Source organism: Polyodon spathula, chromosome 15 (assembly GCF_017654505.1).
Source record: "Polyodon spathula isolate WHYD16114869_AA chromosome 15, ASM1765450v1, whole genome shotgun sequence".
NCBI lineage: Eukaryota > Metazoa > Chordata > Actinopteri > Acipenseriformes > Polyodontidae > Polyodon > Polyodon spathula.
Genome location: NC_054548.1, coordinates 21,143,754 through 21,170,220, shown reverse-complemented (window position 1 = coordinate 21,170,220; position 26,467 = coordinate 21,143,754). Strand labels below are relative to the sequence as shown.

Sequence of the window (26,467 nt, the reverse complement as noted above, 5' to 3'; positions counted from 1 at the left end):
CAGTTATTGTTATTTGTTTAAACATCTTTTTTTTTTTTTTTTTTTTTTTTTAACATTTCTTAGGACTGAGACAAAATAGCTATAATAAATCTTAGCCAAATGAGGAAGATGTGAACAGAATGCTCTATCATGTTCTAGCCAAATGATGGCAACAAAACACCCACCCTTTAACTTGCATTTTAAAACAACTATTTAATCACCATAAATTTAGATAAATCCAGAAGTAACTACTAACCAGGAAGTGTATGTTTAGTCTTCCAGGTGTTACAGGTAAAAATTACAGAACCAAATCAGACTAATATTAGTGATCAACCTCAACCAAAAATCTGTAGACACATCGCTTCTTATATAGGCATGTTTAATAATTGTGTTGGGTAAAAATAAAATGAATAGCGAGAGAGGGGACTATCAGACCTTAAGATAGTGTGATATGTTTGAAACAGGCATGATAGAGGTGGGTAGGACAGGGCTCTGATCCCCTGTTCAGAAGAATAAAGACTTGATTATATTGAGCAGGTGTAGGGCTTATATTACACTCGATTGGAGGGTAGGCAGCACTATCAGGTGGAACCTGTGAAAGTTAAACAGGAGGGCTGCTGCAAGAAAAAGAACACAGACACACGGAACTCAGAAGTGCTCTAATATAACCACTGTATACGTATAGGCCTGTGCAGAATGAGAGATGGCGCAGGACAGCGTGTAAGGGACTAACAATACAGGAGGATGCAGTATCTGATCTAAGCAGGGAGCTTGCAGACCTGAAGAGAGAGAAAAAAAAAAACTTTGCTGGTATCAGAAGTGCCTTCAAAAAAGAAGATTCCTCAAGGTATGTTTTTTTTTTCTCCATGTGAGTTTAACCCTTTCTCTCTTAGGCTATGCTTTGTAAGAGATAGCAACCACATTTGTAGGTCTTGGTAGGTTACTTTCCAAGGCTGTCAGTTATTACGGTGGGCTATCAAAAGCTATCATAGGAGTTTACTGGTCATGCATAATAGGAACTAAAATATACCCCATTTAAAATTTAAAGGATTTCAACTGCAGTGTCTAGTAAAATTCAGACAGCAAAACTGCAGTATTTGGCCTCATTATTATTATTCTTTATTTTCACAATTAACATTTTTAAATAATGGGTCTTTATTAACTGCTGCCTCGAGTCCTGATGTACTGCAATATTGCTAAACTTGTCAGTTTGGACATGCCTGCAATACTGCTAGACAGGCTCTCTGAGTGACAAGGATACCTATGATTGGTTTCATTTCTGTAAATGTTACATGCTGGAGGCTAATTGGAAGATGCAAGCCCTTGAGGAATAAAACACAATGGTGTCACATTGATATTTCAGAGTCCAACAGTCAAACAGAGGCTGCATCCTAAATACAAAATGAGGCATGCTTTGGCCCTGAGTTATATAGAGGGGAATCAGTAATAAGTTAGGGAAAAAGTAATGGCCACAGAGCAATTAAATGTGGCAGATAGCATCAGTAGACCATGGGGAAGGCAATGGAATGGCTGGCACCCTATGTATTATGCCTGAAGGTAAAAAAAACAACTGACAGCTTCTGTGCAGATGACTTTGATTTATTATTCTCAACTCCACAAATGAAAAAGCTCATTATTATTATTATTATTATTATTATTATTATTATTATTATTATTATTATAATATTATTATTATTATTAATAATAATATATAATAATAATAATAATAATAATAATAATAATAATGATAATAATAATAATAATGGACATACACCAACACCCTTTGGACCGTAGTTCAGTTGAACACTACAAGCATGGGCTTCTCAGGAGGCTGAGGATGGGGAAGGGGCTAGGATAATTGGAGGGTGGGGCAGAGCGCTTGCCCTGCACAGGTGGGAATTAGTGTCAGTATAATTTGTATGTGGAAATGGGTTTACTGTATGTCTTTATGGAGTTGATTTGTGTGATTAAATTATTGTTTACAAACGGGCGCTCGATTGAGACTTGCTGCCTGCTAGGCTTGGTTGAGGGGAAGGACAGCAAGTGATTGCCTGTGCTGGTCATAAAGCAGCAGATGGGAGGGTCTTGACCGAGTGTCCGTCAGTTTAAAAACATTCGGTGGAGCTTGCTCTGGCCGACTGCAATGCCATGCTACAGAGGGGAGGTGCGTGCATTCGGGAGGAGAGGGTCTGCTCTGCAGGAACGACAGCTATGCAAGCCTGAAACTGCAAGCGGTGCTTGTGTAGTTATTTATTGAAATTTATTTGCCTAGCCAAGGCCGTATGAAGCAGCAGGAGTCGTCGTATGAATACAGGCTCATAAGTAGGTTAGTTTAGAGGATAGTGATCCCATGTAATGTATAGCGAGGGTTACATCGTGTAGCTGGTTCCTGGAGCAGGGCGCCTTGTTTATAACGCTTGCGCTCACCCTGTGTGACACTTTTTATTTGTAGTTTCTTAGGTGTTTTATTTTGCCTTTTGTACAGCTTGCTGTATGTGTCCTCGGTGCATTACCATTGCTGGTAACGTCACATGACAGCTTTGTTTATTTATTTTCTGTGTTTGTGAATAAATCCTGTGGGCCAAAGGGGAGTTTCAACTCCACCTCCCAGGTCTCTCTGTATTGCTTAAGCAGTGGCTACCCACACACATGTGACACCAGCACCCTGTCACAGAGGGTGTAAACTAAAAGAAAAGTTGTATCTCTTTTACAATGCAATATACAATAGGGGGTGCTGTGACTCAAAATGGCAAAGAATTACCCTCTTCCACATGTCTGCTGGCTTTATTATGACTAAAACTGTATTTATTATTTTCTTAAATTGTTAAGCACATCTTAAATATCTACATTTGTGTCTGTGTATAGGTGTGATAGGTAATCCAGAGTCCAAAACAAAAACTCTGCAAGTCAACAAAGAGTAAGATGACAGAACAGTGATGTACTAGTGTCAGGACACAATTATGTGATGAGATAAAAAAAGCCCAGTAGTTCAATTTAGTTCGCAGTCAAGCCACACCAACCTCGATTTATATGGATTTAACAAATAATGTTTTAAACGGAACAAACTGATTTATAAAATAACAACTTTCACAACCTCACCTTCGTGAATTCAAACTCGCATTACACAGCCCCCCTTAGCTTGCAGGTGCAGCAAACTACTCAGCCTGTTTGTAATGGTTAAGTGAAAACAGAATTATTGAAGGATTTGATTGAAAAGAAAAAACTGTATGTGTTATAAGAGTAAACCCAAAAATTCTTGTTCTGTCACTGTGACAGGGCGAGGAGTCCTGTTCATTTTTGTTTATTTATTTTTAGAATGGGGTCTCCCCCTCCACCCCTGTGTTATTTTGTATTTGTGTTTTATGATTTATTATGTATATATGATGGCGAAGTGCCACGTTGTGTTGTTATTGTTAGTGTGTTCTGGCAGAGGCGAGGTAGCAGCTTGTCCTCTGCCAGGAATAATTAAAGAAACCTTGTGCAGAAGGTGGCCATCTCCCAAATTAATTAAGTGATTAATTTGTTGTCATCTGTATTTAAGCCTGCAGCTCTCTGCACTCTGAGTGGGAGTTCAGAGGAGGAACAAGATCGAGCAAAAAGAGAGAACAAAAACAATAACAATAACAACACAATGCGGCGCTTTGCCATCATATATAAATAATAAATCATAAAACACAAATACAAAATAACACAGGTGCGGAGGGGGAGACCCCGTTCTAAAAATAAATAAACAATAATGCACAGGACTCCTCGTCCTGTCACCGTCACTCATTCCAAATAACACTGAACCAGTTTGTTCATGCATGTGGTGGTTTAATCCCAGCAACAATGCATAACATCCAGTGGTTGGGACAAAAGCACACTCACAGACGCAGTCACAAATACATGCATCCCCCTCGGCACTCTGGGAGATTATTCATAACTAGGCTGAATCCCAGCTATAATTACCACATATTTCTTCATAACAATTTATTTACCCAGGTTAGTTAGTAAGTCACCTGGAGATGCATAATTTTTCCTAAATACAACAGACTGTTGTTTTCCCACCTGTGGAAAACAATCATTGTCTGATAAATATGCAAAACAGTGGGACAAGGTGTAGTGTGGTTCCTGGGCATATGAATTTGCATTTTAATGTGTTACCACTGTTGTTTTCAATATCTACGCTAGTTAAATAATTATTTTCAAAATCAACCTGTTACCTAATGCTACCTTATTCATGAGACCTCTAAATGATTTACATGAAGGAAACCTGATTCACTGTAACCTTGCACATTATACTTGTTACATTCTGAACTTGATACTGAATACTTTGCCTGGAGGGTATGACACATGATCTCAGCGGGCTACAAGGTAACACTAAATAAAACAATATAGACTGATGGCTTCTATGCACAGCATGCACGCCAAATAAAAACAGAAATCATTATTCAAGAAAGGTGCATGCATTCATCTTTGAAAGCTATCAAGTATTTGGATATAATCAGATAGAATGGTTAATTGCAACTCAGTTCGGTTCTGGTGCCGTTGACACTCTATCCAGGAGCAAAATGTATGCTGGTGCATCATCACTGAGGAGGTCAAGAACTGGGCATGTCAAAGGAGTCTTATCCTTTTAGATTGACACACAAACCTAGTCTGGGACTGCAACTAGCTGAGCTATAGAAACATTCCACAGATACCTATCTTTAGAAAGAGCATAGTAATATACAAATGTATGACAAAAGTCTGCAGTCAACTTCCATTAACACTATATATAAGGTATACTCATTTTAATTCTCATCATACACACATGTATGAACAGCATTTCAATATATTTAAATCTGCTATACCGGTATGTATTTATAAATAGATAGACAGACAGACAGATAGATAATGCTTAATTTGATCCATGCTATCTTAGTAAGGCGTATACTTGAATTGTGTAGCTATTTATTGAAATAGTGAATTATCTGTTATTATCCCACACTCAGAAACTGCTCTCCTGCTGTTTTCTATGGGGTTCAAACCTTCAGTTATCACTCAATAATGGAACGACAAGTAAAGCATGGCTGAGGGATGACACCTGTTCTAAAACCACTGCTTTCAGATGAAACGCTTCCCAGGGACGCTTTAGCCCTTCTCTCAGACAGTGAACTCTTTCAGAGGTCTACAATGATTACTTGAGACATACAGACAAGGAAATAAATTAAATGTAGTATAATAGTGTGGCAGGCTGGCGAGTGGATAGAGGCCCAGAGACAGACTGCAGTTCAAAAAAAATAACTATTTTATTATAAATAAACAAAAATAAAGTGCACAAGGGCAAAATAACAGATACTCAAACACAAATAAAGCAAAAACAAAACTCACAAAAATAAAGTTTCCAGGCTGGGCAATGCCTTCACTGGATTTAGAAAATTCAAAAAACCACAAAACAAACACCAACCTGCTTCCTCAGCTCCCTTCTCCTAAATGAGAAGCTGAGGCCTCCTTTTATATCAGGTGGCTGGGCGCTGATTGATCGTTAATCAACCTAATCAACTAATCAACCCCAGCCACCTGAACATAATAAACCCAGGCAGGTAGGGGAAGTTAACCCCATCCCTGCCAATTTCTAAAGAGCAGAGCTTTGCTCTGCCACACACCTCCCCCCATGTACAACGTACACCGGCCGCAATCGGCCAACTCCCCCCTTCCCCCCCCCCCCCACCCTCCTCCCCCCAAGAGTCCAATTATGTCCCTTGGGTGGGCTGTTATGGTGGGTGGTGGTGGGCGGGGTTGATGTCGGAGCCCCCAAGCCTTCTTTGGTTGAGGGGGCCCCGAATGTCCAAGGTAGCATGGCGACGGCGGCCCGGCTCCCTCTGGTGGCGGAGGCGGCGGCGGCGGCCCGGCTCCCTCTGGTGGCGGAGGCGGCGGCGGCCCGGCTCCCTCTGGTGGCGGAGGCGGCGGCGGCGGCCCGGCTCCCTCTGGTGGCGGAGGCGGCGGCCCGGCTCCCTCTGGTGGCGGAGGCGGCGGCGGCGGCCCGGCTCCCTCTGGTGGCGGAGGCGGCGGCGGCGGCCCGGCTCCCTCTGGTGGCGGCGGCGGCGGCGGCCCGGCTCTCCTCTCTCTGGCTCTGGGAGCGACGGCAGATCCTCCTCCCTCTCTGGCTCTGGGAGCGACGGCAGATCCTCCTCCCTCTCTGGCTCTGGGAGCGACGGCAGCTCCTCCTCCCTCTCTGGCTCTGGGAGCGACGGCGGATCCTCCTCCCTCTCTGGCTCTGGGAGCGACGGCAGATCCTCCTCCCTCTCTGGCTCTGGGAGCGACGGCAGATCCTCCTCCCTCTCTGGCTCTGGGAGCGACGGCAGATCCTCCTCCCTCTCTGGCTCTGGGAGCGACGGCAGATCCTCCTCCCTCTCTGGCTCTGGGAGCGACGGCAGATCCTCCTCCCTCTCTGGCTCTGGGAGCGACGGCAGATCCTCCTCCCTCTCTGGCTCTGGGAGCGACGGCAGATCCTCCTCCCTCTCTGGCTCTGGGAGCGACGGCAGATCCTCCTCCCTCTCTGGCTCTGGGAGCGACGGCAGATCCTCCTCCCTCTCTGGCTCTGGGAGCGACGGCAGATCCTCCTCCCTCTCTGGCTCTGGGAGCGACGGCAGATCCTCCTCCCTCTCTGGCTCTGGGAGCGACGGCAGATCCTCCTCCCTCTCTGGCTCTGGGAGCGACGGCAGATCCTCCTCCCTCTCTGGCTCTGGGAGCGACGGCAGATCCTCCTCCCTCTCTGGCTCTGGGAGCGACGGCAGATCCTCCTCCCTCTCTGGCTCTGGGAGCGACGGCAGATCCTCCTCCCTCTCTGGCTCTGGGAGCGACGGCAGATCCTCCTCCCTCTCTGGCTCTGGGAGCGACGGCAGATCCTCCTCCCTCTCTGGCTCTGGGAGCGACGGCAGCTCCTCCTCCCTCTCTGGCTCTGGGAGCGACGGCAGATCCTCCTCCCTCTCTGGCTCTGGGAGCGACGGCAGCTCCTCCTCCCTCTCTGGCTCTGGGAGCGACGGCAGCTCCTCCTCCCTCTCTGGCTCTGGGAGCGACGGCAGCTCCTCACCCCTCTCTGGCTCTGGGAGCGACGGCAGCTCCTCACCCCTCTCTGGCTCTGGGAGCGACGGCAGCTCCTCACCCCTCTCTGGCTCTGGGAGCGACGGCAGCTCCTCACCCCTCTCTGGCTCTGGGAGCGACGGCAGCTCCTCACCCCTCTCTGGCTCTGGGGAGCGACGGCAGCTCCTCACCCCTCTCTGGCTCTGGGAGCGACGGCAGCTCCTCACCCCTCTCTGGCTCTGGGAGCGACGGCAGCTCCTCACCCCTCTCTGGCTCTGGGAGCGACGGCAGCTCCTCACCCCTCTCTGGCTCTGGGAGCGACGGCAGCTCCTCACCCCTCTCTGGCTCTGGGAGCGACGGCAGCTCCTCACCCCTCTCTGGCTCTGGGAGCGACGGCAGCTCCTCACCCCTCTCTGGCTCTGGGAGCGACGGCAGCTCCTCACCCCTCTCTGGCTCTGGGAGCGACGGCAGCTCCTCACCCCTCTCTGGCTCTGGGAGCGACGGCAGCTCCTCACCCCTCTCTGGCTCTGGGAGCGACGGCAGCTCCTCGCCCCTCTCTGGCTCCCGGGAAGGCGGCTCACCCCTCTCTGGCTCTCGGGAAGGCGGCTCACCTCTCTTTATTGGAGTGACCGGTGGATCTCCCATGTCTACCGCCAGGTAATTAACCACCATGAGGGCAACCTCTGGGAAGGAGGCCGGGTGGTGTTGTTCCTCCCACTGTTCCCACCTCTCCCCATCTCGACGCCACAGCGTGTTGATAACTATGGGGAGATCGTGGACGAGGTCTGCCTCAGGGTGCATCAACCAGTCCCAGATCTCCTGGGACGGTGGTGAAGGTGGTGGTGCTGGAGGTAGTGGGGTGGCCCCTGATGCCCGGGGTGAACACTGCACCTCTTCCTGGGCCTGGTTGTAGGGGCATCCTGCCCAGTTGTGGCCGTCCTCCTCACACCGGCCACACCAGTTTGCCGGTGGCACGTCTGGGCAGGACCGCCAACGATGGTCCTCCTTCCCACACCAGGAACACCAGGGGAAGAGGCTGGCCGGGTCCTCCAGCGGTGGCTGCAGCAGCTTACATTTCTTCAGCTGCTGCTTGTCCTGCCTTTGCCGCTGTCTGCTCTTCTTTCCCATTTTTTTTCAAAAAAAAAAAAAAATAAATACTGCTCTGAGCCTCTAGGTGGCGCTATCCCACTTCTGACACCAAATGTGGCAGGCTGGCGAGTGGATAGAGGCCCAGAGACAGACTGCAGTTCAAAAAAAATAACTATTTTATTATAAATAAACAAAAATAAAGTGCACAAGGGCAAAATAACAGATACTCAAACACAAATAAAGCAAAAACAAAACTCACAAAAATAAAGTTTCCAGGCTGGGCAATGCCTTCACTGGATTTAGAAAATTCAAAAACCCACACAACAAACACCAACCTGCTTCCTCAGCTCCCTTCTCCTAAATGAGAAGCTGAGGCCTCCTTTTATATCAGGTGGCTGGGCGCTGATTGATCGTTAATCAACCTAATCAACTAATCAACCCCAGCCACCTGAACATAATAAACCCAGGCAGGTAGGGGAAGTTAACCCCATCCCTGCCAATTTCTAAAGAGCAGAGCTTTGCTCTGCCACAAATAGGAATAACTTTTTAACCTTAGCTTTCCATTATTACTTCAGTAGATGACACAGCAATGCCCTTATCCCTTATAACCCCATGTTTCCAGGTCAATTCAGGTCCGGTTGTTTCTCTTGTAATCTTGAACTGCTTTACCAAAGGTAACATTTGGTTGTTCAAAATTAGTGGTAATAAGAGCTGGTAAATACAATGGAGTCTAGTGCTCAAAAGCAGTGATTCTAAACTTTTGGATTGACATAGACATAACAATCTTTAAAAAAAAAAAAAAAAAAAAAAAGGATATTACTGTTTGTTTTTGTTTTTTGAACAAGAAACTCAGATTTAAGGCAAAATTGTAGATGAACTCCAACCATACCTTCATAATTACCTCCCCTATATATATATACCTACTAATATCTCCTTATTCATTAAATTGGTATGGTGTGATATAGTGCCCCTAGGGGCCATCTATAAATGTCAGCTGTTTTTTTTGTTTTTGTTTTTTTTAACCATGCTTTATTCTTTACTGTCCATGCTAGAGCTATAGATTTAATTTCTGAATTAGTCAATGCTTTTATAATGGTGGACCACACTACCCTTTTATACGTGTGGTATAGGTTTGTGTGTTAGTAAATATTGATATTAATTTGTTTTGACAAGACGTCAATGTGAAATAGCTAACAATTGCATTGAAATCTTCACTGCTCCTTCTACACTGCTGTGTAAACTCTTGATTTTAATTACACATTTCAGTCTGATGAAGCACCATACTGGTGAGGCCTCTCCTTGAAACAAAATTACAACACATATCAAGCTGTGTGTGTTCTTGCCCATGTTTCTGTCTGTTCTTTTTGACTGCCAACAGAAAATAAGCCCTCTCCTTTAATTATACCCTGTCTGCCTTATCCCCCTCCCAGCCCAAATTTTAATTCTTTACAAACTTCAGATTGCCTCCTGCATCTGTTCCCTAACAGTCACAGTGGCTAGCCTGAGAAAAGTTCAGGTGATGAAAAACTCCACCAGCAGTCAATTATGAACCTGTAACACCATGGAAGAAAATGAGCTGGAGCAAAACAAGAAACACACTTATTTGTCTTACACTTTCAGATATGCACTGAAGGCTGGAGAAAGAAAGAAAAACATTACCGGAGTCTTTTACTAGATACCAGTCTCAAACCATTCGTTACTTTCACACAAGAGTCTCCCGGGTAAGTTTTCAGTTTTTTTGTGTTTCAGAAGCTACAATAATATCAGATTTGTAGGGATTAACTACAAAATACAAAATCAACAGACATGTATGTTTGCTTATTCTTGTCTGTTATATTTTTTGCAATACAACATATTAGTCTGCTTTTTCCACTTGTGATTTTGAAAATAAGTTTTAACACTTAAATACATTTTCACAATGACAATAAAGATGTATTTTGAATTATCATTAGTGCTATAAGCATGAGCAAGAAAAACTGTTAAATGTTTCATTCCATTTCCATTATAAGCCGACTTTAGTTTGAAAATAATTTACTGGCATATTGTATTCAGTCTGAATATATCAACTTTACTTTAAGGCATCTCTACTGGGTTTGAACCAGGCATGTTTTAACCTGTGAATTTCAAATTGAGACACTAAGCTAAATGGTATTAGCTGGCTATGAGGGGGTAAGCCTATAACGTGCATTCTTCTGCTAGATTAGCTTTAGTTAAATTATTAAACGGATTATGTTAGACTTGTAGCAGACGCTCCTGGTACCTGTATTTTATTAACATGTTTTATGTTTCAATTTAACAAAAGATAAATAAAAAAAAGTGGCGCTCTGCTTACTCTATGATGTTGCATATGATGTTAATACACGTTTCTTTTCGTGCAAGGACATCTATGTTTGTTGTTTTAGCCTCAAAATAAACCATAACAAAAATAAGGAATTAATTATAGGATGTGAAATTGTAAGCATCAAGAAGATTTTCCTGTACATAAATAATTAAAGTTAGATAATCAGCACCATATTTGCTCTCTTTATATTTTCAGTTGCTGAGGAATTTACGATACGGTTTTAAAATAGAAATAATTACCTACTGTACTTGATGACCCGAGAGGTCCGTGTTACTCCACCCTCTAGCAATGATAAACTGCGGTAGGATTATTATGGTAGTAAAACTTTCAAAACATGAGTAATAAAGTAATAAACTTATGATTTCAAACAATTTAACAACAATGCTGGATTGTAAATAAATATATAACTATAAAAGAGAATCCATACATAGGAAAACGTTACTCACTTAACCCTGGTTCCCTGAAAGAGAAGATGACCACCAACCACATTATGTATGGGGTATGCCTGCCCATTGGGTAGGTACCACTGAGCTCTCTATACCAGCTGCCGATAGGCCCCTTCCTGGGATGATGCACTCTGTCCTGCCCACCAAAGGATTAAAACCGTCATACTGAGGAAGTGGTTCGACCTTGTGGTTGGTGGTCGTCTTCTCTTTCAGGGAACAAGGGTTACGTAAGTAACCAAACGTTCCCTTTCAATTCGAAGACGAATATCAATGACATTATGTATGGGATAATGTATTTCAGAGCCGTCACGAGGGAGAAGGAACGGCAGCATATGAGGGACTTATCAGAACCACATAACCCCAGGGTTAGAGTTGTGAGCTTACACCCTCAAGGAACCTTGTGCCTAATGAAGGCAGAGGAGGATCTACAACATTAAGGTGGTAGAACCTGGAGAAAGTATGTGGCATAGCCCAGCTAGCCGCAGTACAAATATCGGATAGGGAGTCCCCTCTGAATATGGCCCAAGATGTAGCCAACCCTCTAGTGGAGTGTGTGGCTACCCTCCTAAATGGGGGCAAGCCAGCACCATCATACTTCAGTCGAGACTTTGTCCACAATCCAATATGACAGATTCTGCTTTGAGAGGGGCTGTCCTAGGGTCCGTGTCCCATAACAGGCAAAGAGCTGGTCTGACTGACACAGAGCTCTTGTCCTATCCACGTAGCATTTCAATGCCTGCACTGGGCAGAGGAAATTCAATGTCTCATCCTCCTCCGAAGAAAATGGGGATGGATGGAAGGACTCCAGTTCCACAGATTGATTAATGTGGAAGGCTGTGATCACCTTGCTCACTGTCCTGCCTAGTGGAAGTGATAGCCATGAGGAAGGCTGTCTTCATAGACAGATACTTCAACTCATTGGAGTGCTTGTGCTCAAACAGGGCCTTCGTGAGAGTTTCCAGTACAATATCAAGGCTCCATTAGGATTAGGGTTAGGGTTAGGGTTAGGGTTAGGATATAGTCGCTATATACACCTTCAAAGTTGAAGATGACCTACCAGCATCAAACAGTTTTTTGCAAGAACTGTAAGACAACTGGCATGGGGCAAGAGACTGGGTCATGACTCCTGGTCAGACATCAAGTCTAGAAATACTTCCACTTATAGGCGTACAACAACCTAGTGGAATCTGCCCTAGTGTTCTGCAGTGTACCCACAACCGCATCTCATAGCCCTAGGGCTAACCAGCTGTCCTTTTCAGGGGACAGACCCATAGCTGGAGCCTGCCCACTTCAAAGAGTGCCTCTTACCTGGCTGAGGAGATCCCTGCGAAGCAGGATCTCCCAGAGGTGGCCTTGTAAGAGCTGGCACAGGGTCAAGAACCAGATTTTTCTGGGCCACCTAAAATTATATCTAAAAGTCCCGGGAGCAACCACTTGATGGCCACACAGAAAACAATTGTATTATGATTATACAGAATGGTATTCTACTTTTTTATCTTTATTTACCAGTTTGCACTGTGTTTAGCTATAATTAGATTAGTCTCTACTCTCTGCCTGAGTGAATGTCTGACAGTCTATTGTTTTTCAATCAACCTTTTCAAAGGCTGGTGCCTGCTTGCCAGATGTTTTGGATCAGATGGCATGGAAGTATTCTGTGAAAGCTGGCTCCCGACAGTGGCCTTTCCAGGTGTTTTACAATGTGTTGGACCTAGCAGCCATCAACTCCTGGGTAGTTTACAAAGAATGCACAGAGAAGAATTTACCAAGGAGAGAATATATTTTACAGTTAGCGTAGGAACTTCGTAAGAAGCATTTAGAACAGAGGGAGATTGCCAAGTGTGTACCCACAGCTGAAGCTGGCAACCATGCTGAGAGCCGCAAGCGACGCCAATGCCAGGTTGGTAAGTGCAATAAAAATAAAACTTCAGACAGCTGTGCCCTGTGCAGAAAAGCGACGTGGAGAAGTGCATTATCTGCATTGATTGTGAACAGCCTTAGACTCAAGGTAAAGGAATACAGTTTTGTCAAAAAAGAAGAAAAATCAATCAGACTTTTTTTATACCTTCTTGTGCTGTGCGTTTCTGTAAAATGTTTTCTTGTAAGTTTATTTGTCTATGTTGTTCAGTTGCTTTTGCCCATCTGATAATAAACTGATTGCTGTTGAAAAGTTAAAAACATATTGCTGTCATTTCAGTTTTATAAATATGTATGCTGTAAACTGATGTCTGTTCAGATGTTTATTTATTTACATTTTCTTCTTTTGATTTGTAAAACAAATTGTCATATGTATATATAACTGTGCATACCCAAACCATGTGGTCACACACCTGGTCACCGCCTAGCATAGACCAGGGTGACACAGGGGCTGAAGTTGCGGTGGGTGAGTTGAAGCAGTCAGAAAAAAACCACGGTGGAAATAGGCAGATAGGGGAGAGCACACTGTTTGTTTACAAGACACGACTCACCAAAGTGAGCGAGCCTACGCAGCCGGCGAGGTCTACTCGACAGCAGGTATGCAGCCTGTGGAGGAGGCCTGTGGAGGAACTGAGCTCTCCCAAGAAGGAATAGACAACCACTCGCAAGGGTGACTGCACAGGCAAAGGGCTTGGTCTTTTTCAGAGTCGTTGATTCCTAGAAAGTGGAGAGCCAGCTTTCAGCGTGAATCAAGGGAAATGCAATCAACTCGATTCGGCTCAAGAAGCTCTTTTCTATCAACACGCTCAGCTGATCACAGAGGTTCTTACCATACCATCTTGAGAAGGTACCAACCACAAGGTCGCATCGGTCGCCCTCACGAGTTCGATGGAAAAAGAGAAATGGCTTCATCAGTGTAACCATTTTAATTCCTCAGTGGGCGGGACCGAGTGCGTCATCCCGGGAAGGGGCCTACCGGCAGCTCTAATATAGAGAGCTCAGTGATACCTATCCAATGGGCAGGCATGTCCCATACATAATGTCATTGGTGGTCATCTTCAAATTGAAAGGGAACAGGGTTTTTATTTTGGGTTGTTTTTTGGATGAGGATAATAATAATAATAATAATAATAATAATAATAATAATAATAATAATAATAATAATAGCTTCAGTAATAAAACAAACGTAAATGAGATGGATCAATTAAAGCGATAAAAACCAAGAATAACAGACTCTTTTTTAAATCTCTTGACAGCCCTAATTTTAACTCATTCCCCTGATATGACTCAGAACTGAGAATCATTAAATAATAAAGGAAAGATATTTTTTCTCCCTTCAGAACCAACAGACACATAATGCTGATAGTAGATAGCAGCATATAATACATTAGTGTCCTGACAGCCTGAATGAGTGGACATGACATGAAACTGTAATATAGCAAGGTTGGTGTCAGGCATAGTGTCTCGAGGTAGCTGTTTGCAAAGTAGAATCTGTCATTAGCATCTGCTGGGGACTTGATGATCTCAACAGTGCTGCAAAGGCACTACAGATTTTTTAAAAAAGTGATTAATTTCTTTGAACTTGAGTCAAAGATGTTTTATTAATTACAGTAAGCCACCAGTGAGCGGGCAGTGTTCTGGGTAATTTCTCCTTGGATTAGTGAGTTGTCATAGTATTGGAACAGAGAGGGATAAGCTACCTCATGAAATAGACAACATTTAATATACTTACATATCTGGTATAAATCACTTTACTTCAGAGGCTTGTCCAGCAGGATGAGGTTGGACCTAAGGGCTTACATTATGCTTTTCCATATGTTTTAAAAAAAAAAAAATACAGTGCTTCATGTTGACGTTGCTGTGAATTACATTTTAAATGCACATCATATACAGTACTGGTTGTTTCTGATATAATACATTGTGGATATTTCAATGTAAAGCTATCAATAAGATTTCCTAAATAATAATTTATTTTAATATTTTGTCAATCTGAGAAGACTCTATGGAAACTTTTGAGTGGAGTTTTTGAAATGCCAAATATTGCCACCTTGTGGCAAAGATTTATGTTCCAAGTCAAACCAATTCAAGCAATGTCATGTACATTGTATTTGGCATGCCTAGAGGATGACTAGATGAAGAGACGTGAGCAGTGTGGATTGCTATGGAACCAATCCCCAACTGTAGTGACGTGTGTGGCTCCACAGACTGCAGCTTCAACCCAGGAATTAACACAGAGGAAGGCTGGAAAGTGCTGCAGAAACTCTGCAAAATTGCCATTGTGAGTGCCTTTATCTTGGATGTCTACCTGAGAATAGCATCCACAAAAAAACAGCTTCAGTATTTATTTGCTTTTTCATACCTTGTAACATAACCTAGGCAACTCAGTGACCAAAGAAAGGCCTGTGTAGCAGCAGTGTCCCCTCATAACAACCAACTTGTACTATTTTTGTCACACTTACATTTTGGCTTCATAGGCTAGGGTAATGATGGGCAGCGCTGTCTGATATACTGCTGTTACAGATTCTGTCCCATCATTGAGACGAGATGAGGTTAAAAGCTCTAAACCCACAAATGCAGGTGAGCCTGGCATAGTGGTTGAGATGCTCACTTGCGGTGTGCAGCATTGCCAGTTTGTGCTCAGCCTCTGCCCTGTTACACTAACCTTGTTGTGTTTTCTATCCCTTGTCCTGTAGAAGAGCTCAGTGAATGAGCCCCGGATATCCTCTGCTCTCTGCTCTGTGATTTGGGTATTGCTGTCCTGTGGGATACTGCTGGCAATATTCTTCTTAGCCTTCACTCTCAGATTCAAAAGCAACAGGTAAACATTCCATAGAGATTACTGAATTTTATATATTGTTAGAAATATTTGGAATGGGCTAAGTACCAAACCTGCTTTCCTATTGTGTCTAGAGACCTTATAAGAACACTAAAATCCAGCATTTGCTCTGTTCCTCAGTTTTGAAGGATTAATTAACAGCAAGGTTGGTGTTTATAGATATACAGTTCTTCCACTAGACATAAATAAATAACATGTCTCTGTACTTATACAGTATGTAACACGTGTATGATTATTAAAATACTGTTTTTAGAATCAGCTCATTTTGTGATCCTCATTTTTTTTTGATCCCCATACACACATAAGGCTTAAACTAAGTGTGTTTTATTTAATTTTGTGTTCATTTAGGATTGTGAAAATGTCCAGCCCCAACCTCAATGTGGTAACCTTGTTTGGAAGTGTTCTCACTTACAGCAGTGGCCTTATGTTTGGGATCGAAGCGAGCACATTAATGTCAGGAACAGCCAGGAGGACACTATTACAGGTAGGAGACAAAATTCCTACACAGGGGCGATGACTGACTTTTCTATGTTTTCCTGTGCAATATATTTTATAAAGTTGTTTTGTGTGCTTTATGCAATTTAAAAACTTAGCAAAGTGTAGTAACAAATAGTAAATAAATAGTGTAACACATTAAAGAAATGTAACTAAATTTTAACAAAGAGGTAATTATTAAAAATCTAATTCATAACTTTCATATTTTTTGACATCAATATTTGTAACAGAGTTACAATACATGTGTGAGAGATGTTCACCAAGTTTTGTATTTAAGGTTTAAAAAATCATTTGGGTGTATAGCCAAAGAATTTACAGAATTGGTTCCAGAAACCTTTATCCTTTAGAACTAGACAACAGTGGTGATGATGATCTAAATCAACTGCTCTAGCTTCTTACATGTTCCTTTCATTTCCATTAAAATAGTGGTGGATGGATGTTGTAATTGTATGTTAGTACACAATTGAATTATTTCTTCTAAAGGCTAAACAATTCAAATATTCAAACTGCGGTACTGAAAATTTAAAAAAAGGAACTAATCGAGAACTATGAATACCTTACACATTTGAGTCACCAAAATAGAGTTGTGTGTTTGCCTTTCTCCAATGTATCTACTTACAATGCCATTCATTTTAGAGATAGAGTGTGCACCATACTCTTTCTCTGTACCACTTTGGGTAGAATGAAGTAAATCCACTGGATTCTATAATAGGAGTTTTCTGATTCTGATGTACTAACTTATAAAATAGACCTTGAGTGTAGGAGGTAGGAAACGCTGGAAAGGAAAGAAACACCTGAAAAGTATTGATCAACACTCAAATAGTTATATAGTTAACCAAACGCTGATAGTATGCAAGCTATATACTGTAAAGTGTTTATAATGCACACCCGTTCATTATATAGGTAAATGTGTGTTGTTATTTTTTTTTTTTGTTTTTGTTTTTTTTAAACAGATCTTTTAGCAAACATATCTTTTAATATTGAAATATGATATCTGGTATTACACTAGGTTAAATAAATCTCTGTTTGCCAGCCATGCTTTTAGACGGTCTTGCACTTCCTGGAGCCTTTCACATGGAAGGTGAAATTGTCCCTACCCCTTTCACTTGCTTCTTTCTTGTCTATAACCAGCCGACTACTTCCCCTTTCTGCAGACATTCTTTCAGCCAGAAACATGTTCTTACTGACAAGAGTGTGCTGAGGTTAAATGACCAAGGAAGTAAAGTAGTAAAGACTACCTTGAAAGACAAGGCCAGCAAACTGAGAAGCCAGTGCAGTCCCGGGTGCCTGTTTTCAATACATGTTTACTATAAACTGGACATCTGCAACCTATGTAGCCATGGTTGTGCAAAAGGGGTAATATGGAATTATACTACATGATATTGTATGTACAGTATATTTTATGAAAAGCTTATTTTGAAAGAATGCTGCTGCCTGGGAGAGGTGTGAGCCAATACCTTGGTAATAAGGGTTAGTTTAAATATAATTGAGGTTAGATGAAAGTTACAATTACAGGTATATAGTAGTTGTGTCTAAATCACCATCGAGTGCTTAAGTAGAGGACTGGGTATTAGAATATTGAACCACTGGAATTACTTAAGACTTCATGATACATTTGATGTGCTGGTTCTTTTAAAAGGACTGTTTACTGCAATGATTTAGAATACAATACAATCCCTCTTCCAGGCACAGATCTGGACTTTGTGCATTGGAACCTCGCTTGTGTTTGGACCAATCTTAGGAAAAACATGGCGGCTTTACAAGGTGTTTACCCAGCGCATGCCAGACAGGAGGGTGGTAGGTATTGTGTTTTTGTGATTGTATTTTTAATCTCGTGAGGGTTTCTGGTTTATGTAAGCATGTAAAGCAAAAAAATTGAACATCTTTTACCTTCTACATACAATTGTCCGTATTGGGGTTCCTGCAAATGGTAACTTCAGTACTTGATTTCAGTGGTCTTGTGCTTGTACCCACTTCTGTACCAAGACAGTAACTCAATACAATAATTTGATTATTTCATCTGGTGGTAAAATTACCAGGATCTGTAATAGCCCTGATGACACATTTCAAGCTAGGCAGCACAGTGATCAAGCCACAGCAGAGGTGAAATTCTCAACAAAAAAGTGCACATACTCATATGCACAGCCGGGTGTAAACATTTTAACAATTGAGACAATTTGAGTGCCAATGAATAAATACTTTCAAAATGTATACATATTGGTACACAATACATTTATAAATACAAACTAAGCCTTAAAAAATAACTGATCAATTACAACCAATTCACCCTTAACAAAGAAACTGAATATACTGAAAGCTTTGAACCCTCTGCTTGTATCACTCATTCATGTACTCTGATTTAACACTTAAGTTATACCTTAAATGACAAGCATTAAGTAATATTACACTATGCAGTAAACTGCTGTAGAGAAGGAGTTTTGTTTCAAGATATCCTGATGGTGCATTTTAATCAAACAATGCACAATAGGGGCTAAAATATCTCTAAAATGTATTATGTAACAGACACTACTACTAATAATGATGTACTTGGTCATTTTAATCTCCATAGTATTCTCTGAAATCATCTCCATACTTTCCAGATGCTGGGTACTCACCTACAATAGGACCTGGCCATGCTCTACAATAATAGCCTTGGATTAGAACATATACCCTGTTTCTTTTATTTATTTTGTACTTATTACTTATCTTACAATAACATGTTACTGTATGTGTGCTTCTCTGTTGTGTTTCTGTGTAGATTATGAACTCTTGCAGATAAAGATTTTTTCAGGCAGAAACAGTATAAAAGTAGACTTTCTTTTATTCCTGGTATTGTGGTTTCTGCAAAAGACACAAAGTGGCAAAAAACATGTTTTAATAAAGTATTATCATTACTGTGGTCTGCCTTTTTTTTTTTTTTTTAGATGTGCACGCAGATGAAAACTAACATTTAATTTTATTAAATTCTTCTAAATGGTTTAGGAATGGGGGCACTGTACAAAGAAAAACACCTCACCGTTTTGTTTTTTGTTTATTACAGTGCCCTAAAAGAAAATACTAGGATCACAACAAAACAAAATATTGCTCACTATTCTTAACATGGACCTTGCAAGTTGGGCCAGTGTTTGAAAGGCATAACGCACACCTGTATCTGTATCCTGATTCTGCCTAGTTACCAAATCTGAAGCTGCACTTTGATCCTCTTTTTTACGTTGTTCTTAATCCCTGCTGTCCCACATATCACTTTAGGATCCTTGCTAATGCAAAATTGTAGAATCAGCTTTATTTTTTTGATGACTATTTATGTTGTGGATTTTTTCAATTAAGCCAGTGCTTTAAGTCCCCAGGCAATGGATGAGCTAAAGTGCCAGTACTTGGCCAAAAGTCACCATAAGGCTTGGAAACATTTACTTGTTTTAAATAAAAGAATATGTGAAAACTGGAATGTAACTGGAATATAAAATAGCTAATTTTGCAATGAAATAAAGAGGAATATAAGTTCAGATTTTGGACATGCCTCCTATGAATACAAATGGAAGGACACTTCCAGAAAACTGACAATGCTTCTCATTGTGCTGTAAAAGATGGTACAGCTTGGAGCGTGTACAGGTTATGAATGGCCAGGATTCAGTCCTCATATTTTGTTAGTCACAGGGTATATCTAGCAAATGCCAAGTGAATACACGAAAAAGGTATAAATAGTGTTGCATGGAGTGTACTGAGTCTGTCTCTGCCTCTGCTTCATTGCAGATTGTTCTATATTAGGAGTACTGAATGCTCAGAAGGACATGTCATGTGGTGTTTTCTTTTCTTCCAGATTATTAAAGATATCCAATTGATGGGATTGGTTGCTGGTTTAATTCTGGTAGATGTAGTTTTTCTGACAACCTGGGGCCTAACTGACCCAGTTCAGTGTATGAAATCTATCAGCGCAGCAGTAAGGGTGAGATCATTTATCCATAACTTTGAATATTCAATCATAAATTATACAGTTGAACCTTGGTAATAAGAAATGATGACTCAAAACAAAAGACATTGACAAAATCTTTTTTGTTGAAATTTTGTGTAATATTGTTACTGAAGGTAAGAGAAGTTAGGGAACACAGTTTAGATTGCTGTCATTAAACTTGCTATAATAGTTTAATATTATAAATAAATGTACTACCAGTTGTTTTTGGTGGTTGTGGGGCATAATATTTTTAACAGGATTACCCCTCTTGCTTAGGTGACAGTGCGCAATATAATACCTTGGACCATTTTAGGACATTTTGTCACATGTCACATTTAGAAAACACTGTATTGTTTTTATCACAATACCTTGATGAAATCCATTTAAAAATTATAATAAAGTTATTTTCTTAAATGTTTCCACTAAATGAACTTCCAACTTCCAGGTGTCTAGCAGGGACGTTTCTTACGCTGTGTCAGATCTGGAGACCTGTTCTTCCACGTACACTGATGTGTGGATTATTCTTATCTCTGTCCTCAAGGTAACCCAGCAGATGTATTCAACACACACAGCTGCTTTTGGACTGAAACAAAACCTGTTCTGCTCTGTTAACAGCACTTTTGGTGACAGAAATATTTCAGTTGCGTTGGTAATTAAATTCGGAATATCTAGTTCTCTTAATGAGCTTTGCCATAATGATGAGTTTTTGTTTAATCTTAAAATGTAAAATTAAAATACCCTTTTCTCCATCATACAGTTGAACAGTATAAATATTATTCTGTTCTTTTTTTTATACCATTTGGATCTCATGTCTTGTGACACAGGGGAGCCTTCTGCTGTACGGGTCATACTTGGCTGGGCTGACCAGTAATGTTAGCTCTCCTCCTGTAAACCAGTCTTTCACCATCATGGCTGGGGTCTACCTCATCACCCTGTCAGCTGGAGTTACCATTCCTGTCACTCGCTTCTTCTACACCTGGCCCAACCTGGTGTACAGCTTTATCTCCGGGGCAATCTTTATCTGCACCCTGACAATCAACTGTCTGGTATTTATACCTCAGGTGAGGAAACGTGGGGCTTTTTATTAATTTATTTTTCAGTTTTCAATCACACATAGCTGTCATTTTTTAATGTGTAATGTATTTAAGTTTTAATAATTCACAGGTCTTAATTTACCTCATAATTCATAATAGAGAGTTATGCCTCATGGATCATTAAATGTCTCCTAAACTAAATGCCATCATGACCTTTTGCCACAACAGCTGACCCAGTGGAAGCAGTTTGCAGATGAACTGAATCAAAGTCCAAGACAGATGGCAAAGTATTTCAGCAGCCCCAGCAAAAGCATCCGTTCCATGTACAGCGAGGAGGAGATTTACTGCTTGCTCGGAGAGAACAGCTCCATGAAGAGGCTACTAACAGAGGTAACAGATACTCATGTGCAACCCCACTCCTAGACCCTAAGATTAGTGACAAGCCTATTGTTAACTTCTAATACTGTAGCCTATAAAATGATTGCCTGCCTAAGTGACCTGATATATTATACAGTGCCTATAGAAAGTCTAAAACCCCTTGAACTTTTTTCACATTTTGTTGTTTCAGTGCCTCAATGTTTCATGCATTTAAGTTAGGATTTTTTTTTTCCACTTATCTACACATCATACTCCACACTGTTAAGGGGAAAAAAAAGTACAAAACTGAAATAATTGGATAAGCCTCCGCTCCCCTGAGTTAATACTTTTCTTCTTTACACAACTGTTCAAGCTCTGTCAAGTTCCTTGGGTGCGTTGATGGACAGCAATCTTTAAGTCATGCCACAAATGTTCGATTGGATTTAGGTTGAAGCTCTGACTGGGCCACTCAAGGACATTTACCTTTTTGTTCCTTCGCCACTCCAGTGTAGCTTTGTCTGTGTGCTTTGGGTCGTTGTCATGCTGAAAGGTGAACTTCTGTCCCAGTTTCAGCTTTCTTGCAGAGGGCAGCAGGTTTTCCTCAAGGACTTCTCTGTACTTTGCTCCATTCATTTTCCCTTCTATCCTGACAAGTGCCCCAGTCCCTGCCGATAAGAAACATCCCCATAACATGATACTGCCACCACCATGCTTCACAGTAGGGATGGTGTTCTTTGGATGATACGCTATGTTGGATTTGCGTCAAACATAACGCTTTGCATTTAGGCCAAAAAGTTTGATGTTTTAGTTTTGTCAGACAACAAAACTTTTTGCCACATGGCTACTTTCTTAAATAATGGCTTCCTTCTTGCCACCTTACCATACAGGCCAGATTTGTGGAGTGCTTGGGATATTGTTGTCACATGCACACTGTGACCAGCCTTGGCCATAAAAGCCTTTAGCTCTTGCAAAGTTGCCATTGGCCTCTTGGTAGCCTCTCTGATCAGTCTCCTTCTTGCTCTGTCATTCAATTTGGAGGGACGGCCTGATCTAGGCAGGGTCTTGGTGGTGCCATACACCTTCCACTTCTTAATAATCATCTTGACCGTGCTTCAAGGGATTTTCAAGGCCTTTGATATTTTTTATGTACCCATCCCCTGATCTGTGCCTTTCAACAACTTTGTCCCGGAGTTCTTTTGAAAGCGCCTTGGTGCTCATGGTTGAGTCTTTGCTTTGAAATGCACTACCCAGCAGAGGGAACCTACAGGAACTGCTGTATTTATCCTGAAATCATGTGAATCACTTCAACTTAACACAGGTGGAGGCCGCTTAACTCGGTGTGTGATTTTGAAGGCGATCGGTTACACCTGAGCTAATTTAGGATTGCTATTACAAGGGGGGTGGACATTTATCCCACCAAGCTATTTTAGTTTTTTTTTTTTAATTAATTTTCTACAAATTTCTATAATATGTTTTTCACTTGGAAGTTGTGGGGTAGGATGTGTAGACACATTTCTTATTTTTTTTTAATGCATTTGAATTCCAAGCTATAAGGCTACAAAAGGTGAACATTTTGAAAGGGGGTGTAGACTTTCTATAGGCACTGTACAGGATTCATATACATATTTGTATTGGAGTCATAGACATAGTTGTTCAACCTTATGACAAGTACAAGTAAAATAATACTATGAGGATAATGGGAGGCATTATCCTTCCAGCTTCCACCCAGTTCCCACTATAAGGAGTGCATTATAAGATATGGGTACTGCATAATTCCCATTAAAAAAAAATATAAAAAAGCACCTGTTGCCAAAAATCTCTTTTAGATGGTCAGCTTGGAGATTGTTAAAACCACCGGAGTAATGTGACGTCAGAAATATGTGTTTTTTAATGGAGGATCATACATGAGTGAATACATCTTTTTTAACAATGACTGAATCAGAAAAAAATAACACATTAGGTTGTTCCTTTATTCTGTTACACAATACTTCTGTGACAGGCTAACATGAATCTTTACTCATTTTTCAGAAAAATACGGTGATAGAAAGCTTACAAGAACAAGTGAACAATGCCAAGGACAAGCTTATGAAGCTGATGCTGGTGCACTGTGGTGAGGATCACACAGAACTGAATTCCACTACCAAGTCAAGCTTAGCATTCACTCAGATCACAGAGGTCAGACTTGAAGACCATAGCCAGGGAATGGAAGAACTGGAAATTATTAAAGAACCGTGTTCTTCAGACACACCTAGCAATCAAGAAAGCAAACCTGCTCCACAGAAGGATCTAGTTTTTCCTTCAGTATTGGAGTATAACAGAGACCGTTGTTCAAGTCATGACTTGGGATCGGTCAATGTGAGGCAACGTTGTGACTCCCTCAGTCATATAGATACCGAGCTGCACCAATTAGGTTCTGAACCTGTTTCCAATCCTCATCAGAACATCAACCTTCAGAACAATAAAACAGAGAAAGACTTGCTGTTGACATCCTCAGATTCAGGCTTGGCTCTGCTTATGTCACCCAAAACTGTGGCACCTGAGAGTTCTGATTCAACCAAGGATCAGTCAATGGCAAATAAGCACAACTATGTAAGCAGTGAAAAACTACAAGAGATCTTGCAGGATCTCAGTATAGATGCGGTCAGCTCTTTAAGGTCGTCGGCCAGGACAAGAAAAGATGCAAATATGCAAGAAGATGACCCATCAAGGATGCAAAAGGAATTCCAATTTTACTGCCAAAGTATTTCACCATACCTAATGAGGAAAAGAAGACCTCCGTTCAATCCAGGGAGGGGGGGCCCTCCTCTATATTGTTTCCCTGGGTATTTCCCGCCACACGCGAGATATGTGGCAAGCAATGAACTTGTAGAAAAACATAATAATACGAACATAAGGACTAAACCCAACAGTGATGATTTGCTTCCTCCAAATACAGCTTCAAAGAACGTGGATCAGCTCCCAACCACAAGCGTAGATGAACCCTCTTCTTATGGTTCACAATTGGCATTACTGAGGAGGGCTAAGTGTGGTAATAGGTGTGACTGCCCTGGGGGCTACTCTGACTCTCCCAAGGAGTCAGAACAAGCTTGTATATGTAGTATTAAACCTTTCTCAGGGTTTAACTCCAAAGGTTTACCATTTAGAGAAACAGAAATAGAAGACCTGGAGCAGTCTCTCTATGATTATTCAGACTCAGACTCAAGTAGCTCTAAGGAGGATTTGTGTTACTACCACAAGCCTTACTGTGACACTTATTTTCAGGGGCCGTATGAATCCACTGAGAGTAATACCTCCGATACATCAGACAGTGAACAAGGTGGATCTCCGACTCACTGGGTTAAGGCCTACAATAAGGCCCATCCTGTTGTGAACTTTAAAGAGGACTTGAAACCAACTTTTGTATAGACATATTTCCTAAATGGCTTCTTCTGTGATAGACAGCTTGACAACAAAATCAATATTTAAAAAGATACTTATCAAAATTTTTGCTTTGTTGCTGCATAAGGTGTGATACACCAAACACAGAAAAATCATAGGACTGGGGGTTACAACACTGGACTATAATACTAGATAGTGAAGACATGCAATTGAAATACCTTTTCAAATGGTTCCTCACTTCACATATCCTGTGCCAGCCTGCATTATGGAATCTGTCAGACATGGGAGAATGTACACTTGGACAAATGGACAAATACACTTGTCCATTCTATTATAAACTACTGTATAAATCCATGACAGGGACGGCAATGTTTACTCACTAAGCAGCTTGCTGTGTGAAATTTGTAGATACAGTGCATTTTATTAGTGCATTTAATAATGGTGTTCTTTAGGATCAAGTCCCTTCTTGTTGTACATCATCATTGTTTCAAGACGTTTTTTGTTCTTATCATAAAGCCTTTTGTTAGAGAGCTGCAGCTACAGTGTGTGCCTCCGTTGAACTTGACTTTGTGACTGAATCACAGTAGTTTAATGAAAAACTGTTCTGCTTTATTAAAGTGAATGGAAACAATAGTCCACTTGTCTATAATGTCACCATATCTACTGTACACCCCTCAGTCTTGCTGTGTTGTGCAAGGTGGTTTTATCTACTGTACTTTGTCCAACCCACTCAGGAAGTTGATAAAAGACCACATTGACCCATAAAATATCACCTACCCATAACCCTATACACATGTCCTACTAGTAAATGAATGCAATGGTATTATTAATAAACAAAGTCAGTTTAGCTGGATTGCATTTACAAGAACGAACTAACATGATTGATTACTGTGCATTGGATTGTATTGTTCAGTTGTAAGTTCCCAGAGTGATTCATTATCTTCAGACCCTTATTTATGTAAAAGCAGAGAAGAATAGAGTGGGGGAAATGTCTAAGTGAAGGCATGGGTGTGAAAAATAAACTATGTTTACTTTATGTGACATGTTCTTAATTTAACACCATTCAGAGTACCCACGACATTTCTGGAAACTAATCATATATCTGGCACATTGAACTGGAAAACTAAGCTGCGTCCAGTTTAATTTATAAAGTGCTATATAACATACATGTTTGTTATAGTACAAGCATAGCAAAGTTTACTACAGCAGTGAAAGAATGGTAAAGCTTAGGTAACCATTGCAAAACACAGCAAGATATGGTAAAGTATGTTAATGTGTGACACCAGGATAAACCATGGTAAAGGCATTGCATAATCATGGAAAAGGCATGACAAAACTGCAAAAATACAGTGCAAAAATACCATGGTATACACAAAGGTAGACAACAATCAGGTCCTATTTCTTTTAGGAAGAGTATGCTCAGATAAGAAATTAGACATTGAAAACACTAAAAACTACAGGTGAAATATCATTGCACGTCACTTGCAAATCAGTACAATGTCGCTACCATTCTGACCTCTGTTGGTGAGATGAGGCTAAAATCTCTATAAACACAAACGCAGATGAGTCTTTTCAATAATCATTAAGACATTTGTGGAGGGTGTG

At 41.3% G+C, this 26,467-nt stretch overlaps 1 protein-coding gene across 2 annotated transcripts; it reads left to right on the top strand.

Annotated features, from left to right (window-relative positions):
• LOC121327658 (probable G-protein coupled receptor 156) lies at positions 1-25,842 on the top strand. Of its 2 annotated transcripts, XM_041271796.1 has the most exons (11): positions 1-826; positions 9,733-9,833; positions 14,935-15,091; positions 15,507-15,631; positions 15,998-16,133; positions 17,831-17,941; positions 19,962-20,087; positions 20,539-20,634; positions 20,918-21,154; positions 21,356-21,517; positions 23,513-25,842. In XM_041271796.1, exons 3-11 carry the CDS (start codon positions 14,975-14,977, stop codon positions 24,887-24,889), a joined length of 2,487 nt encoding a protein of 828 aa, XP_041127730.1. In that variant the 5' UTR covers positions 1-826; positions 9,733-9,833; positions 14,935-14,974; the 3' UTR covers positions 24,890-25,842. The 2 variants fall into 2 exon arrangements, with proteins under 2 accessions (XP_041127730.1, XP_041127729.1); XM_041271795.1 differs by lacking the exon at positions 1-826 and having other exon boundaries at positions 9,302-9,833.
• Positions 25,843-26,467: the final 625 nt, after the last annotated feature.